The 19,432-nt window shown below is 44.8% G+C and overlaps 1 protein-coding gene across 1 annotated transcript; it reads right to left on the reverse strand.

Moving 5' to 3' along the window:
• Positions 1–341: 341 nt before the first annotated feature.
• On the reverse strand, positions 342–18,609 carry LOC136577606 (uncharacterized). Its single transcript, XM_066577528.1, has 6 exons — positions 18,509–18,609; positions 15,463–15,582; positions 9,608–9,723; positions 2,421–2,473; positions 1,200–1,285; positions 342–1,117 (listed from the first exon to the last, which is right to left on the reverse strand). Exons 3-6 carry the CDS (start codon positions 9,634–9,636, stop codon positions 659–661), a joined length of 627 nt encoding a protein of 208 aa, XP_066433625.1. The 5' UTR covers positions 9,637–9,723; positions 15,463–15,582; positions 18,509–18,609; the 3' UTR covers positions 342–658.
• Positions 18,610–19,432: the final 823 nt, after the last annotated feature.

A 19,432-nucleotide genomic window follows, 5' to 3' on the forward strand; every position in this document is an offset into this window, starting at 1 on the left:
GTTTATACAGAAGGTAATTATTTTTTATAATTACTAGTATTACACTATTATTACGCTTGCTTCTACTATTAATACTCCACTATTAGTAATATTACACTAACCCTAACGCTATAGTTATTGATCCAGAAGAAGGCGAAAAAACCCTGGACACATTCAGCCAATTGGTGACCAGGGAAAAATTCCTTCTTGACCCCGAGAAAAGGCGATCGGTCCTAGAACCCCGGATCAAAGCCTCTAAAGGAATTAAGAAAATTCCTAACTGTTATTCAATTATAAATACTATTTTATTATCATTTTAAGAGTAATACTAATATTGTTTCTTATTACTAATATTACACTGTTATTACATGGATACTAATATTACACTGTTATTACATGTATACTAATATTACACTGTGCCTAACCCTAACATTGTTGATCCAGAAGAAGGCGAAAAAACCCTGGACACATTCAGCCAATTGGTGACCAGGGAAAAATTCCTTCTTGACCCCGGGAAAAGGCGATCGGTCCTAGAACCCCGGATCAAAGCCCTTCCTACTGTTATTGCTGATCTTATTATTTTTATTATTCTACTATTAATTTATTTTTGTTACTATAATTACTATTATAAATATTATTATTATATTATTATTACTATTGCTGATGTTACTGCAATAGTTCAGAGGTGGAGGGTTCTTCGCAGGATCGTCCACATGATGTTCCTCTTGCCCCACATGCGGGGGCTGCCATGGTGGATGGAGCGCTGCCTGATCCTGCTTCTTCTCAGTGACCGGTCCTGAATCCCTCTCAGTGGGTCAGATGGATCACCACTGTTGGATTCCCGGTCCTCTTCTTCCTCATCCTCAAGATCTTCTTCCTCTCTTTCCTCCTCCTCTACTTCCTCATCCTGAATGTTATTATCGTCTTCCTCTCCTTCCTTTTCTTTCTCATCCTCAATGTTCTCCTCATTTTCTTCCTTCTTTTCTTCCTCATCTTCATCCTCCAGCCCCTCACATAGCATGTGAGCGATGGCTGCTCTTGCTCGCAGTGCCAACTCTGCCTTTGTTGGTCTTGGTCTGATGATTTCACGAGTTGGCCGATATTGTCTCTGGGCTTCAGGGTTTGTTGGCATGAGGCGCTTAAAATAGAGTGGGTCAGTAAATTGTGTGCTCAGGTGACTACATATATACATCTCCATGATAGCTGGCACGTTTACTCACCTCCTTCTTGAAGAGAGGGGACGGCAGGAGTTGCATACATTTCGTCACCAGTCGGAACTCCTCCGCCGACGTGACGCTGGCATAAGCTGAAGAGAGAGAACAAGCAGATAATGAGCTCAATCATGAATGTAGAGGAAGAGGCACAAAACTGACCAATATATGTAACCTGCTCACTGCTCAGAGTGTGACGTATAAAGGTCAGTTAGCAGCCATCTGTTCTCTCTATCTCCACCCTGTACTACATGGTCACCAGTTTCAATATCCAAACCGGCTGCAATTACCAATCCCCAGGACAATATGTTTTAGAGAAGTGGTTGTCCATGTGGGCAATCTTTTACAATCTGAGCTCACCACTAAGATCAAGTTCACAACTGCTGTGTGCCTTGTGTCCTCACTGCATCAATCAATAAATGTGCCAAACATATCCATCAGGATCCACTCACCCAACAGAGACCAAAAGAGCCTCCCTTCAGCCCCCGTTGGGTCAGTAGATCTCAGTACCATTTTTGAGTCATGGAATCGTATGGTAAACAACACAACTCAATATACACCTATACAAGAGAAATCTGTATATACCACCCTGTATATGTTTTATTAAAGTGGGAGCCTCTAAGCTACATATCCCATGGTATTCCTATACATCGGAAGGTATTCCAGCCTTCCATCAGTGGTTTATGTTGGTCAGAAACGCTCTTTTCTCCTTAGGGAGAGCAACTATATACTATAAATAAGTGAGGAGACTCAAATGGCCACGCACGCTCCTCTGGGTAATATGCAAATAAGGGAGATGGAATAAATCCTCCACAGTGCCACCTACTGCCTTTCAGTAGGTGGCACTGTGGAGGATTTATTCCATCTCCCTTATTTGGTTTATGTTGGAATCAAATGTACCAGCAGGGCACTTGACTGTATATACCGTCTAATGTACAAACCCTTAAATGTGGCTACATAAGAGGACATAAACCAAAAAAGGAAAACGCCTATCACACCATAATATAAAACAATATCTTTACTGTAATCACAAATTCATGAAATCATAAATGAAAATACTTTACCCATGCAAGAGGGCGCCCCAGACGAAGGCAGCTGTTGTGCCAAAACATGTTGGGTGCACCCTGAACCCTTGCTTGGGTTAATTATTTTGCCCCCTGCCTACCTGTTGTCATGGCCCTGGGAGAGCTATCCCTGACAGCAGATGATAAAGACAGTGAAGAGTCTTACCTGATCCAAAGCCGAGGCTGCTAATCTCTGTAGACCACATTGTTTCTGATAATCTGCATCACATCCAAAGCACAAAGAAAAAAGTGGTGAGAAAAGTTCTTCCGGCACAAGTTACTATATGTAATGTGTAACGTACCAACCCCCGGGCCGGCAGTGTGGTTAGTGCTGTGGTCTTACTGCACTGGGGTCAAATTGATTAAACCCCCTGCATACCAGTATATTTGGGGTAAGTCGACGGACAGCACATGGCCCGTTATAGGGCTATGAGCACATGTACATTGACAGATTTTCACACAGATCAATCATCTGTGGCAAAAAAAAACTCATTACATGCTGTTTTCCTGTCCATATCACAGACATGAAATAGCATATGCCAATGCATGTAGGTGTGCTGTGCCGCTTACATCGGATAGCACATGGACAGCGTGCTGTCTAATGCACGTAGTACCTGAGTCTCTTGGATGTAACTATCATTCATAGCTAGTGTGTGCCTTTCCTTCAGACAACATCTGCATTGAGTTTGTATCTTTTTCCTCAATAGGCAGGCTGTTAAAATATAGTATAATGCAATACCATAATATTGCATTATACTGTATGAGCGATCAGAAATCCGCAAGTTCACTTTACCCCACTTACAAATTTTTAGAGCTATGCTGCATATACAGTACATATATACACACAGAGCTATGCTGCATATACAGTACATATATATATATATACACAGAGCTATGCTGCATATACAGTACATATATACACAGAGAGCTATGCTGCATATACAGTACATATACACACAGAGCTATGCTGCATATACAGTACATATATACACACAGAACTATGCTGCATATACAGTACATATATACACAGAGAGCTATGCTGCATATACAGTACATATATACACAGAGCTATGCTGCATATACAGTACATATATACACAGAGAGCTATGCTGCATATACAGTACATATATATATACACAGAGCTATGCTGCATATACAGTACATATATATATATACACAGAGCTATGCTGCATATACAGTACATATATACACACAGAGCTATGCTGCATATACAGTACATATATACACACAGAGCTATGCTGCATATACAGTAAATATATACACACAGCTATGCTGCATATACAGTACATATATACACACAGCTATGCTGCATATACAGTACTTATATAAGTTTTACAGGACATTATTTGGTACATTAAATGGTAACATTAAAAACTATAACCGCCAAGAAAAAAAATAAAACGACAAAAAAATAGGAACATTATGACACTTAGAAGGGGGAGACACAAAACATGAAAATGAAAAGGCAAAATAATGGCTGTGTCCTCAAGGGGTTAAAGATGGGTTCCTGCTCTGTAAGACTGAGCGACCCTGTATTACATGACACCCAGTTATTTATATGATCACCATGTAGTGCTACACTAATCCTGCTGGGGGCAGTCACCTGGTGATAGCTGCACGGTCTATGTAATCAACTGATCACCAGCAGGTCTGCGCTATGAAAGGAGGGAACCCTGTGAATGGCACTAGGGGGCGCTATCCTCATATAATCAGATCATGTTAGTATACAGGACCCCCACTGTTGTCGGAGTAGGAGAGCTCAATGCCAATTGATTTAAGGAGGTTCATGAGCTCCATAGCGCCCTCAGAAGTTTAGAAAGTGACTACGACCCCCTGTTCATAGCACACCTAAAATACGAGACCCCACAAAATAAGTGGTATAGAGACAAAAATATTTGTTCATTACATAACCGCCCCGGCTCCACCCACAAGTCCTTATACCGGAGACGTCTTTGGGTTACATTACAGGGAGATAATACAACAGAGCCAGCAGGAACTTTCTAGAACTCTGAATTAAAGGGTAGTGCCAAGTTATAAAGAGCCCCCTCTCCATGGGATCCACAGCAGGGGGTAACTTTATGATCAGCGGGGGTCTGACTGCTGGGAAACCCACCGATCCCGAGAACAGAGTTCTGGTCAGTCCCTGAGTGAATGGAGCCATCGGACCCCCACTGATAATTTGGGATCACTTTATACCTTGGCACAACCCCTTAGAACATAGAAGAGACATCATTCCATTACCTGAGATCACGCAGAAACGTGCGGGTGTCCGTCGTCACTCACTGCTGAGCTCTAACAGACTGAGCACAAGTGACAGTTGGAAGACTTTCAAACACCAATGCTGCGATTCTATTGGTCGGTCACGGATGCTGTCGCCATGGTGACAGATGTAGCTGCCGATTCACTATATGGATATCCTTATATCAAGGCGTCACATTTAGTGCTTTAACTACTGGAAATTTTTTGAGTTTCCGTTTTTTTCATCCTCTCTATCCAAGAGCTAGAACTGTTGTATTTTACAACTCATCACTCTCTGCTGGTTTGGTTTTGCAGGACAAGTTGTACTTTTTAATGGTAACATTTAATGTGCCATATAATATATACATCAGTGCAGTGAAATGGAAAATAATTCATACATGCTATTTTTCGGGGGGGGGGGGGGGGGGAGAAGAGGTTGCTCTTGTAGTGTACATAGTGACTTAAAAATGACCTTAACTTCATTCTATATGTCAGTACCATTACAACGATAATGTGTGAGATAAAAAATGTGATACTTAGAAAGTTCAGGCTTTTTCAGATGCGGTGACGACAATTGTGTTTATTTTTTATCATTTTGTGGAAAAATGAGAAAAGGATTTTTTTTTAAATTTTCCACTTATTTTTTTTACATTTTATTTCACTTAAATTAAACATTTTTTTTAGTGTTCTTAGGGGACATGAACTTGCAATTGTTTAATCACTTCTACAATATACTGCAATACTTCAGTACTGCAGTATATTGTATTTTTTACATTTACATATTAAGGCCTGCAAAGGCAAGGATTAATATGAATAAAGGGGTTGTCCCAGTTTTACCACCTCTGCATAACCCCTCCCCCATGCACTAACATACCAAACTGTCAACCCCGGTGTCAGAGACAGAAAGTATTTGCATTCTGCAGGCAGATGTCTCTTATGTATATCTGACAATTTCTGCACACAGTTCCTGTTTTTCATGCATGAGGGTCTCCACACAAGGACCAGTCTTGTGTGCTTGCCCCCAGGTTAAAATTTGGCAGCCAGCCCCTGAGTGTCATTCTAATGCAAAAGAAACCTCTTGGACCAGTGTGTATGGCTGTTGTAGCATAACAATACCAGTAGAGGGAGCTCTTAAGGTCCATACTAGTTTGCAATGAATCCCGTAAGTGTCACGCTGCCGTTAGTCATTAAGAAAATATCCAAATCTGACAAATACTGCCGCTCTAATATAAACAACCTGGAAGCATTCCTGTGTGACTGGCATCCTAGAGATCGCTAGAGGGTCTTCATAGGTACATCTAGATTTCTCCATGGCTAATGAGTCATGTGACCACAATGCACAAATTGGACTTCTAAATTGAATAATTGCTACTGGTAGATTCTTCTTGTAAAACCGCTTCTCGATTGGTCTGTGAATGAGAGATGAGATTTATTAAAACTAGTGCGTTAAAAAAGCAGATGATCGGCCCACAGCAACCAGATCAGCACTTACTGTTCAGAGGCCTCGGGCCCTTTGGAAGGGTTGTTATAGGCAACGGCTCCATTATTTATTTCAACGGCTTTAATAAAAAGCTATTTTTACATTACAGATTTAATTTACTATCATTTCTGCTCAGCTACCGCGGATACACACACCCAAACCTGCATGTGTAGCTATATCCCAGGCCATCCAACAGGGGGCAGTGAAGGCTGCAAATAATTTTATACATCAATCTGATTTTTTTACACTACAGGTATAAGGTGGGGTCTACTACTTATCATAAGAACAGGGTCCCATGCACCTCTTGAATGAATAAAGCAGCGGTCAGGCAACTGCTGGGCACTTGTACTGGACTATGTTCAGTAGTCAAATTAAGATGAATATGGCCCCTTATCTACAAGATTATACCTACTTTTAATACTGCCCCTATGTACAAGAATATAACTACTATAATACTGCTCCTATGTGCAAAAATATATAACTACTATAATACTGCCCCCCTATGTACAAGAATATAACTACTATAATACTGCTCCTAAGTGCAAGAATATAACTACTATAATACTGCCCACTATGTACAAGAATATAACTATTATAATACTGCCCCCTATGTACAAGAATATAACTACTATAATACTGCTCCCTATGTACAAGAATATAACTACTATAATACTGCCCCCTATGTGCAAGAATATAACTACTATAATACTGCCCCTATGTACAAGAATATACCTACTATAATACTGCCCCCTATGTACAAGAATAGAACTACTATAATACTGCTCCCTATGTACAAGAATAGAACTACTATAATACTGCCCCCTATGTACAAGAATATAACTACTATAATACTGCTCCTATGTACAAGAATATAACTACTATAATACTAAGTACAGATGAGCGAACGTACTCGTTTCGAGTAATTACTCGATCGAGTACCGCTATTTTCGAGTACTTCAGTACTCAGGTGAAAAGATTCGGGGGGCGCCGGGCGGAGGCGTGGCGGCGTGGGGGCTAGCAGCAGTGAACAGGGGGGGAGCCCTCTCTCTATCCCTCTCCCTGCTGCAACCCCCCTCTCACCCACGGCGCCCCCCGAATCTTTTCGCTCGAGTACTGAAGTACTCGAAAATAGCAGTACTCGGGCGAAAAAGGGAGTGGCCGAGTACGCTCGCTCATCTATACTCCTAAGTGCAAGAATATAAGTACTATAATACTGTCCACTATGTACAAGAATATAACTACTATAATACTGCCCCCTATGTACAAGAATATAACTACTATAATACTGCCCCCTATGTACAAGAATATAACTACTATAATACTGCCCCCTATGTACAAGAATATAACTACTATAATACTGCCCCCTATGTACAAGAATATAACTACTATAATACTGCCCCCTATGTACAAGAATATAACTACTATAATACTGCCCCCTATGTACAAGAATATAACTACTATAATACTGCCCCTATGTACAAAAATATAACTACTATAATACAGCCCCCTATGTACAAAAATATAACTACTATAATACAGCCCCCTATGTACAAGCATATAACTAGTATAATACTGCCCCTTATGTACAAGAATATAACTACTATAATACTGCCCCCTATGTACAAGAATATAACTACTATAATACTGCCCGCTATGTACAAGAATATAACTACTATAATACTGCCCCCTATGTACAAGAATATAACTACTATAATACTGCTCCCTATGTACAAGAATATAACTACTATAATACTGCTCCTATGTACATGAATATAACTACTATAATACTGCTCCTATGTACATGAATATAACTACTATAATACTGCCCCTATGTACATGAATATAACTACTATAATACTGCCCCTATGTACAAGAATATATCTACTATAATACTGCCCCCTATGTACAAGAATATAACTACTATAATACTGCTCCTATGTACAAGAATATAACTACTATAATACTGCTGCCTATGTACATGAATATAACTACTATAATACTGCTCCTATGTACATGAATATAACTACTATAATACTGCTCCTATGTACATGAATATAACTACTATAATACTGCTCCTATGTACATGAATATAACTACTATAATACTGCCCCTATGTACATGAATATAACTACTATAATACTGCCCGCTATGTACAAGAATATATCTACTATAATACTGCCCCCTATGTACAAGAATATAACTACTATAATACTGCTCCTATGTACAAGAATATAACTACTATAATACTGCTCCTATGTACATGAATATAACTACTATAATACTGCTCCTATGTACATGAATATAACTACTATAATACTGCTCCTATGTACATGAATATAACTACTATAATACTGCTCCTATGTACATGAATATAACTACTATAATACTGCCCCTATGTACATGAATATAACTACTATAATACTGCCCGCTATGTACAAGAATATAACTACTATAATACTGCCCGCTATGTACAAGAATATATCTACTATAATACTGCCCCCTATGTACAAGAATATAACTACTATAATACTGCTCCTATGTACAAGAATATAACTACTATAATACTGCTCCCTATGTACAAGAATATAACTACTATAATACTGCCCGCTATGTACAAGAATATAACTACTATAATACTGCCCCCTATGTACAAGAATATAACTACTATAATACTGCTCCTATGTACATGAATATAACTACTATAATACTGCCCCCTATGGACAAGAATATAACTACTATAATACTGCCTCCTATGTACAAGAATATAACTACTATAATACTGCCCACTATGTACAAGAATATAACTACTATAATACTGCCCCCTATGTACAAGAATATAACTACTATAATACTGCCCCCTATGTACAAGAATATAACTACTATAATACTGCCCGCTATGTACAAGAATATAACTACTATAATACTGCCCCCTATGTACAAGAATATAACTACTATAATACTGCTCCTATGTACATGAATATAACTACTATAATACTGCTCCTATGTACATGAATATAACTACTATAATACTGCCCCCTATGTACAAGAATATAACTACTATAATACTGCCCACTATGTACAAGAATATAACTACTATAATACTGCCCCCTATGTACAAGAATATAACTACTATAATACTGCCCCCTATGTACAAGAATATAACTACTATAATACTGCCCCCTATGTACAAGAATATAACTACTATAATACTGCCCCCTATGTACAAGAATATAACTACTATAATACTGCCCCCTATGTACAAGAATATAACTGCTATAATACTGCTCCTATGTACATGAATATAACTACTATAATACTGCTCCTATGTACATGAATATAACTACTATAATACTGCTCCTATGTACATGAATATAACTACTATAATACTGCTCCTATGTACAAGAATATAACTACTATAATACTGCCCCCTATGTACAAGAATATAACTACTAGAATACATTAAAAACCTCATTGATTTACATTGGGCCAGTCGGACCTACGTTTTTCACAGATATATTAGGTGCACATCTTTTTTTGGTGTGTAATACGCACCATTACAATCTATGGGTGCAGTAAATAGTGAATGTGCATGTTATATTACTTCATGGACTCACCTGAATAAGGCTGCACATTCACCCCCCATTTCTGTGGGTCCAAGCTGTACGCTTCCAAAGCCCTCTTCTGGCACAGCCTCTCCAACTCATCCACGTGCTCCGTGCCGCCATAGTACCTGTCAGTAGAGGCAGGAGAGAACATGAAGACCCTCTTTTTGGTGTCCTAGTGTAGTATAGCGCCTGCTAGAGGAGCTTCACACAAGGTGTAATTTTGCACAATTTCTGAACAGAAGATCCACAGCATTTCCAGTCTGAGCTGCGTGGAGGAGATGTAAACCTCTTCCACATGGTGCATAAAGATCTGCACAAGTCAGTACAGAACTGATATGTGGTGCGGTTTTAAGTCCGCAGCATGTCAGCTTATACTGTGGATATTCAGTATGAATTCCACCCCTTCAAATGAGGCTGTGAAAAATACACCAAAATCCACGTGTTGCGTGTATGGCGACATTGATTCTTGTGCCGACTGCACTAAAATCTGCAGCGCCAGCTGAACAATCATACTAACAATTGTTGGTCTTCATGCAATCATCTGCCGTGTGTGAACGCAGTGATGAAGCGCTGATCACAATGCTTTGTCGACCAGCACAGGTTACAAGTAGCCAAGAATTGGCCGATGGAAGAACTCCCTAACGCAGGGTTTGTTGCACAGGAGTCACATAACCCGAATAGCGCTGTATGCAGAAAACAGCAAGAGACTGTCTGGAACAGACATTTTTGTTGCAGAAGTCTTCATACCCTTCATGTAAAGCAGCTCTAACACTCAATATGAGGGGCTCCTAGTTGGGTCTCTCTGGGATGGGGGATTGTCTAAGGCAGTGGTCCCCAACCTTTTTGGCACCAGGGACCGGCTTCAAGCAAGACCAGTTTTACAAGGCCCGTAAGGGTTGGGCGGGACATGGGCAGGGCTTTGGTTATATGGGGCGGGGTTATGAAGGGGGTTGGAGTTTAGTGCATTCTTATTTAATTATGACATTTAGAATGTCCTGGCAGTACACACATAGGGCAGTATATAATCTATCCCGCCCCAGCACACAGATAGGGCAGCATATAATTTATCTCCCCCCTCAGTAATAGACAGCCCGCACCCCTCAGTTATTAGCAGCCCCTCCCCCAGTAATAAGCAGGCCCCCCCCCATAAGCAGGTCCCCCAGTAATAGACAGCGCCGCCCCCTACCATGTAATAAGTAGCCCCCACGCCATCCAATAATAAGCAGCCCCCCCAGTAATAAGCAGCCCCCCCGCAGTAATAAGCAGCCCCCCCCAGTAATAAGCAGCCCCTTCCCCTGTAATAAGCAGGTCCCCCCCCAGTAATAAGCAGGCCCCCCCAGTAATAGGCAGCCCCTTCCCCTGTAATAGGCAGCCCCTTCCCCTGTAATAGGCAGCCCCTTCCCCTGTAATAAGTAGCCCCCCCCCCCCCCGGTAATAAGCAGCCGCCCCAGTAAGCAACCCCCCCCAGTAACAGGCAGCCCCCCCCCCAGTAATAGGCAGCCCCGCGTAATAGACAGCCCCCCCCAGTAAGCAACCCCCCCAGTAATAAGCAGGTCCCCACCCCAGTAAAAAGCAGCCCTGCGTAATAGGCAGCCCCCCCAGTAATAAGCAGGTCCCCCCCCCCAGTAATGGGCAGCCCCTTCCCAGTAATAAGCAGGTCCCCCTTCCCAGTAATGGGCAGGTCCCCCCCTTCCCAGTAATGGGCAGGTCCCCCCCTTCCCAGTAATGGGCAGGTCCCCCCCTTCCCAGTAATGGGCAGGTCCCCCCCTTCCCAGTAATGGGCAGGTCCCCCCCTTCCCAGTAATGGGCAGGTCCCCCCCTTCCCAGTAATGGGCAGGTCCCCCCCTTCCCAGTAATGGGCAGGTCCCCCCCTTCCCAGTAATGGGCATGCCCCCCCTTCCCAGTAATGGGCATGCCCCCCCTTCCCAGTAATGGGCAGGCCCCCCCTTCCCAGTAATGGGCAGCCCCCACCCCCCAGTAATAGGCAGCCCCCCCATAATATGCAGCACCCCTCCCTCCCGTAATAGGCAGCCCCCCCAGTAGTAAGCAGCCCCCGCAGTAATAGGCACCCCCCCCCCCCGCAATTCTAAGCAGCCCCCCAACCCATATACTTACTACAGCGTCGCTCTCTGTCTGCTTGCTCTGACGTCAGTGTGCAGCCCGGAACGCTTCCTCCCCGAGTCCTTTCCTGCGGAACTAATGAGCAGGGGACTCGGGGAGGAGAATCCTGGCTGCACACTGAGGTCAGTGTGCGCCGGGATCAGCGCGATTACCAGCGGGGAGCTGCGGCACCCCCGCTGGTAATCGCTTCAGTTCTCAGCGGCGTTGGCACGCTGCGGGCCACATGACACAAGGCAGCGGGCCAGATTCGGGCCGCGGGCCTTGTGTTTAGAGCAAAAGTTCCCGGCGGTGCCGCGGACCGGCGCTAAACACACAACGGCCCGGCCGCGGTCCGGTGGTTGGGGACCCCTGGTCTAAGGGATCTCACACAAGGGCACCCTCTCTACAGGGGTTGTCCCAAGATATAGGCTTATCTCCTTATTCACAGGATAGAGGATAAATGTCTGATCAGTGAGAGTCTGACTTCTGGGATCTGCAGAGATCACAAAAACAGAGGGGACTGAGGCTTCCCATAAGAACGGTGTAGCAGTCGCGCACACGCCCTGCTAGCCTCAGCAGCCCACATGCTTGATCGCTGCTCCATTCATACAGTAGGGGACACAAGACCTGCATTTTCATGATAGGCAGGGGTCCGAGAATTCAGAACCCCCACCAATCAGACATTTATCACCTATCCCGTGGATAGGAGACAAGTTTGTAACTTGGGACCGTCCATGGAAGTCAATACTGTGTACAGCAGCAATAACCTTCTCTATTATACAGGCAGTTTGTCTGTCGCCACCACCAAGGCTTTTCAGTTAAGTAACATTACGGGTGTTTTCACATCTGCGCTGGGGATTCCAATGTCCTCCTCTGTTTGGGAAACAGAAAAGAAGAAACCCCGCAGCCCAAGGGGTCCGCCTGTGGATGGAACCAAACAGTGTCGGGCGGACCCCATTGACTATAATGGGGTCTGTCCACTTTCCGCCCAGCTACCCGGTTTTGCAACCACATCTGTGAGGACACCTCCGTCTGGAGGTCCTGATGCAGACATGAAACCACCCTTAGAATGTGTCTTGTATTAGTCCATGACTAATTAAGGAAAAACATAACACCAAGGATACCAGACACACACTGCAGTTGGCATTTCCTTTACAGGCCTGGTCCTCATCATAACGGACACGTCTCTATTTGATCAGCCCTGCCCATTATGATGAGATGCACTGGTGTCACCCACTCACCTCTGTCCTGGGTAACCCTCCGAATACTTGTTGTTCATACAGGAGCCCAGAGCCTGCAAAACTGCACAGCTGGCAAAGTCCTCGGAGGCGATGAGCTCCAGCCCGTAGCGCTGCCGCTGCTTCTCGAAGCCCGGGGTGGAACAACCTGGTACTGATGTTCTGCTGCATTCCTTGGGCATTCTGATGCCGTTCCATATATACCTTCTGATCCGGCTCTCCAGCACTTTCAGTTTTCTTCTCCAATGATGAAACTGAAAACTGGAAATGACAACTCCGATGTAACCCAGCCTAATGCAGCGGACATTCTCATAATTCAGCCCCTCGTAGCCTGGAAATAGGATAATCTAGCAAAGGGCAAGAATACTCCCATCCAAGACCAATAGGAATCTACCTGATCGTCAGGCAGTCGGACCGTCTGTGAGGGAAGTGTAGCCAGCCCTATATAAGTGACCACACTGTAGTTTCTGCACAGTGCCAGGTGAGGGCGCTGTTGGACATGAATAAGCAGTGAAGTTGTCACAGTGCTAGATCAGTGCTGCAGTCACTTCATCCACCAGCGAGGAGCCCAGAGATGGTAAAGTGCCGACCTACATTACCAACATATCACCTGTGTATAATATAGGAATACTCCCTTAAAGCGACCCTCCAGCCCTGGACAGACGGCCGAGCCGCTATGACTATCTGATGCACATGTGTGTTAGTATGCAGCCGCAGTCTAAGGATGTGCTCACACGTGTGTTAGTATGCAGCCGCAGTCTAAGGATGTGCTCACATGTGTGTTAGTATGCAGCCGCAGTCTAAGGATGCGCTCACATGTGTGTTAGTATGCAGCCGCAGTCTAAGGATGCGCTCACATGTGTGTTAGTATGCAGCCGCAGTCTAAGGATGTGCTCACATGTGTGTTAGTATGTAGCCGCAGTCTAAGGATGTGCTCACATGTGCGTTAGTATGCAGCCGCAGTCTAAGGATGTGCTCACATGTGTGTTAGTATGCAGCCGCAGTCTAAGGATGTGCGCACATGTGTGTTAGTATGCAGCCGCAGTCTAAGGATGTGCTCACATGTGCGTTAGTATGCAGCCGCAGTCTAAGGATGTGCTCACATGTGCGTTAGTATGCAGCCGCAGTCTAAGGATGTGCTCACATGTGCGTTAGTATGCAGCCGCAGTCTAAGGATGTGCTCACATGTGTGTTAGTATGCAGCTGCAGTCTAAGGATGTGCTCACATGTGCAGTTGTTCACACCAGAAGTCAACCAAAATGACGAAAAAAGGGTAGAAACTGAACCCGTCCTTTAGTCTACCGTTTATGAGCCTCACCTGGTTTGGGTTTCAAAATGCACATCCAAACCTCCAGGTGTGAATGAAGACATCCTGAGACACTGCATGCTGCTCTGACTGGTCAGCGCTGCTCCCGTGGGCAACACTGGCCAATCACAGCAGGTGTAGTGTTTTAGACTACCGATGTGTACTAATTCACAGTGTGCAGCAGATAGAGAACCGCTGCGGCCATCTTTGTTTGTCTAGGACTGGAGGGTCACTTTAAGGAGGGTTACATCTAGCTTTAGTTTCCCCACTGAGGCTAGTTTCACACAGCTGAGCGATATTTCGGGCAAAGAAGCTCGTCCCGATATCACGCTTGTGCGATGTCCCCGCGGATGCTAGGCGTTTCGTGTCAAAACCGCCTCCCATGACTTCAGTACAGTCGCGATCCAATGGGAAACCTCGCATCGCACGCTGTGTGATCTTTCTGGCCCCATTGAAAACAACGGGTGAGGCGTTCCGAGGGAACACTCAAATATAGAACAGCAGGGAAGGAGAGCAAAATAAAAAAAGTATGTATATTACCCCGGGTCAAAAGAACGTAGTTCATAGTCGTGCAAGATTTGTGCGTCTCGCAATACGTGATTTTCTCACCCATGTGAAGGCAGCCTGAATGACACAAAGACCTCCAATACTGTGGAGTGTAACACGGCATAATGCAGGTTTCCATGACATGCAGAATCCATGGAAAGCTGGATGACAACTGCGATGGCCAACATAATAGATTCCATTAGTGGTCAGCGCCCAGCATCTATTACCCCATGTAGGGAACCAAGATACCTTGGAGTCTTGGATGTGCAGCTCATTCTTTAAGACCCTTTTACATGGGAACACACATTTGTCAGAAGGTTTATCTCCCCGATCATCGCCCCGCCTGAATGCGCCCCAATCAGCTGATGAACATTCAGAACGCTCGCTCACCGGCTGATTGGATCTTTCATGCGGGCATAAAAATGCTCATTCGTTGGCAGGACATCCTCCGTGTAATTAGGGGGACGGCTGCTGACAAGAGCTGCTGCTGGTGAAGGATGATCAATATTAGCGACCGGTCGTCCCAATACTAGTGATCCTCCGTACCGCGAGCGGCAGAACGAGGACTGATCGGCAGCTATACTGTCAGTCGCTCATTACAACCAGCAGAGGATCCGTCTTCTGTGTAGAAGCGCCTATAGTGCAGTGAGAGCAGAGCGTCTCGTATGTCTTACCTCTGGATCACCTGTTTCAGGAGGTTCCAGGACCATCTGCTTATGAGATGCCCACAGATCGGCATGCCCGCCATTCATCACCGGGGAGTCGGCCATCATCCTGCCTCAGATACTTCACCCCTGGAACAAAAACACAGTTTTAATCCCGCACCATTTCAAGATCTTTGCTTGCTGTTAATGAATCGAAAGCATTCTTGTTTACTCCCAGAGTTGTATCCGGTCTGGGTAATCCTCTGCAAAGCCGGACCAAACAACCAGATACCGGGCTCTGAGGGCACAAGGTAAAGCGCTCTTTAACGCTGCAGGGTGCCGGCTGTTTATTACAGCTGACACCCGCCGATAATAGCTGCAATCAGCCACGCGGCTGATTGGCGCTATTTACCCTTTAAATGCCCTGAACGATGTTCGTTGGTCCCTTATTGCCCCCCTTCCCTCAATGAGATCGCAGGGAGCCGTGTGGGTGTCATGGTAGCTGGAGGTCTTCTGAAAGGACCCAGGGCTGTGTTCACAGAATGCCTATCAAGCCATCCCTGAGGGGAGGCCAGATCACAGTATGATGTAAAGCATCACCAGCTGTGGTCCCCTGTGGGGGCTAAAAAGAAAAAATTTGAAAAAAAAAAAGGTTCTCATTTTTTTAAATAAAGTGATAAAGTAAAAAAAAACAAAACAGACTTTTACCATATTTACAATAAAAACCTAAGTAATAAAACAAAAATACATATCTGTTATCGCTGCGTCTGTAAAAGTCGGATCTATTAAAGTAACACATTATTTATGTCGCATGGTAAAAGTCTGAAATAAAAAAAAACCTACAGAATGTCAGAAATGCGCATGGATGTATTCCAAGACGGCACCATCGCAAACTACAGGATGTTCCGCACAAAATGAGCCCTCGGACAACGGCGTCGACGGAAAAATAAAAAAGTTACGGCTGTCAGAAGACTGGGGCAGAAAACGATTTTAAAGAATTAAATGTCTGGGAAAAAAAACATAAAAGTACTACAGCAAAAAAAAAAAAACAAAAAAAAAACCTCGCAGTCATCTTACTGACCCATAAAATAAAGTTATGTCATTTTTGTTTCAGTTTTTGTGCCACAGAAACAAGACAAACCAGAAGATGGCGGAATGTAGGCTTTCTGTTTTCATTTTACTCCATTTAGAAATCCTTTAAAAAAATTTCAGTACATTAACCCCTTCCCGCTCCAGGACGTACATTTACGTCCTGGAGTGTCCGGGTATGTATGCAGAGAGGGCGCGGGGGGCGACCTCTCTGCATACAGCGCTGGCATCAGCTGTTTACTACAGCTGACACCCGCGGGCAATAGCCGCAATCAGCTGTTTGGCCGATTGCGGCTATTAACCAATTAAATGCCGCTGTCAATTCTGACAGTGGCATTTAAAGCCCCCGAACGCTGTTTGGGGGTCCCATACAGCCCCCCAGCGGTGAGATCGTGGGAGACGTGCAGATGTCATGGCTGCCAGGGGCCTTCTGAAAGGCCCCAGGGCTGCCTTGAGAGACAGCCTATTAAGCCATCCTCGAGGGGTGGCTTGATAGGCTGTCTGTCAGAATGCAGTATGACGTAATGCTATTGCACATTGTAGTCCCCCAGGGGGACCTAAAAGTAAAGTGAAAAAAAGAGCAATGAAGTTTTTTTAATAGTAACAAAAAAAAAAAGTTATAAAAGTTTAAATCACCCCCCTTTTGCCATATCTAGAATTAAAACATGTAAATAATAAAATAAAAATACATATTTGGTATCGCCGCGTCCGTAAAAGTACGATCTATCAATGTAGCACATTATTTACCCCGCATGGTGAACGTCGTCTGAAAAAAAAATAAAGAACCCCAGAAATGCACTTTTTCAGTCACCCTGTATCCCCCCCAAAAAACGCAATAAAAAGCGATCAAAAAGTCGTATGCATCCCGAATTAGTACTAACGGAAACTACAGGACATCCCGCAAAAAACGAGCCATCGCTGAACTACGTCATCGGAAAAATAAAAAAGTTATTGCGCGCACAAAATGACCGCAGAAAATAATTGAAAAAAATTAAATGTCTTTGGGAAAAAAAATAACCCATCCAAGTTTGGTATCGCAGTAATCGTACCGACCCATAGAATGAAGGTATCAGGTCGCTTTTGTTGCAGTTTGTGCGCCGTAGAAACAAGACGCACTAAAAGATGGCGGAATGTCAGTTTTTTTTTCATTTTACTCCACTTAGAATTTTTAAAAAGTTTTTCAGTACATTATATGGTACATTAAATAGCACCATTGAAAAATACAACTCGTCCCGCAAAAAACAACAAGCCCTCATACAGCGACGTCGATGGATAAATAAAGGAGTTACGATTTTTTTAAGGGGGGTGAAAAAACGTAAATGGAAAAAAAAAGGGCCACGTCATGAAGGGGTTAAATAGAACCACTGAAAAATACAACAAGTCCCGCAAAAAACAATCATAAGCGTAGGCGATGGGTAAATAAAGGAGTTACGATTTTTTTTTTTTTTTTTTTTTTTTTAAAGGGAAGGAAAAAACTAAAAAGTGTTAAAAATAGGGCGGCATACTTAATGGGTTAAGGGGCACGTTGGGGCCAACCTTCATACCCGCTGCGGCTCACCAGCAATCACACAACTGAACTGTACCATAAACTAAATCCATAAGACAACCCCCGTCCACCTGGGCAGAGGCCGACCTCCTCCCCCCTTCCTGACAGCACCTGCCTGCCCGGAAAGAGGCCGAACACCCTACGACAAACCCCGGCCGCCGGGGCAGAGGCCGACCTGCCTCCCCCCTGACAACCCGCATCCGCCGGGGCTGGAGCAGATCTCCCTCCGCCGGGGCCGACCTCCCTCCCCCGACAACTCCCGTCCGCAGCTCCTCCCGGGTGTTATATGTGGTCTCATCCTTCACGTGTGAATACCACCTCACGTGACCCTACTGACAGCCAAATTTATATCACAGTGCGACTGGCCCGCGCACCCCTCAGTGCCCCCAGCTCTTCTGTGGACCCCCGGGCTGCCCCCCGTAACCCTCCCCGGTCACTCACCTCTCCGCCGCCCCGTGTCTGCTCCCGGCCGCACGACCTTCTCTCTCACGCCGTACAACCCGGCACACAGCCTGACCAACCCTAGCTGGGCGCCGAAAACTCACTGTCCAATCATCCAGAGGCTCATGCAGCGATTGACCAATCACTGTCAAGTATTCCTTCTCACCAGCCAATGAGAGGACGGTAAATTTCACGCGGGAAAACGCAGTTTCTATCAAAGTGACAGACGGGATGAACGAGGGAGAATGTGAGAGAGTGATAAATCTCCTGCTGTCCATGCAGGGGCCCCGGCAGCTGCAGCACAGGGGGGCCACAGCAGGACACCATGTGCAGGATATTACCTCAGAAAGGCCCACTAATGGCAGAAGAGGGCAGGACATTGCTGGACTAGCAATCCCTCACACCAGCGTCTGGTCACTGTGTATTACGTCTGCAGTTTGTGGGTGTAATACGCAGGTCCGATCTCCCATAGACTTTACTGTGACTCACACTGCAGGAGAAATACGTGCGCAAAAACATCATGGCGCGCCGCATCTTGGCACACATACCCACCAACACAGGGTACGGGGCATGCCGGCACGCAGCAAGTACCCATGTCACTGCATACCTCCTGGCACACAGCTAACTGCGCCCGTGAGAGAGGCCTTAGGCCATGTTCACACGCAGCAGATTTGCCGTGGATGTTCCACATGGCCCCTCGCACTGATAATCATCCACACGCCGGGGACAAGATCCGCCGCGGACATTGACCTGCGGAGGGGATTGTGGGTCCGCCGAATGCCAATTATAGCGCCGGATTGTGCGCCGATTCACCTCGTCAGATGGGGGTGAATTCTGCACTAAAATCCTCACCAAATGTTGTGCCTTCTGATGCGTATTTTCCCCTGCGGATCGGCTGCGGACATTCCACCGCAAATCCGTGCC

This window comes from Eleutherodactylus coqui, chromosome 8 (genome assembly GCF_035609145.1).
Source record: "Eleutherodactylus coqui strain aEleCoq1 chromosome 8, aEleCoq1.hap1, whole genome shotgun sequence".
Lineage (NCBI taxonomy): Eukaryota > Metazoa > Chordata > Amphibia > Anura > Eleutherodactylidae > Eleutherodactylus > Eleutherodactylus coqui.

Bases quoted from the DNA above. Each gene is read 5' to 3' on its own strand.
- LOC136577606 (XM_066577528.1), bottom strand. From the start codon at position 9,636: ATGGGGGGTGAATGTGCAGCCTTATTCAG. The intron at 1,286-2,420 runs GTAAGACTCTTC...CTCTCTCTTCAG, and splicing joins CAGCCTCGGCTTTGGATCAG to CTTATGCCAGCGTCACGTCG. The intron at 1,118-1,199 runs GTGAGTAAACGT...CTCTATTTTAAG, and splicing joins CCCCTCTCTTCAAGAAGGAG to CGCCTCATGCCAACAAACCC.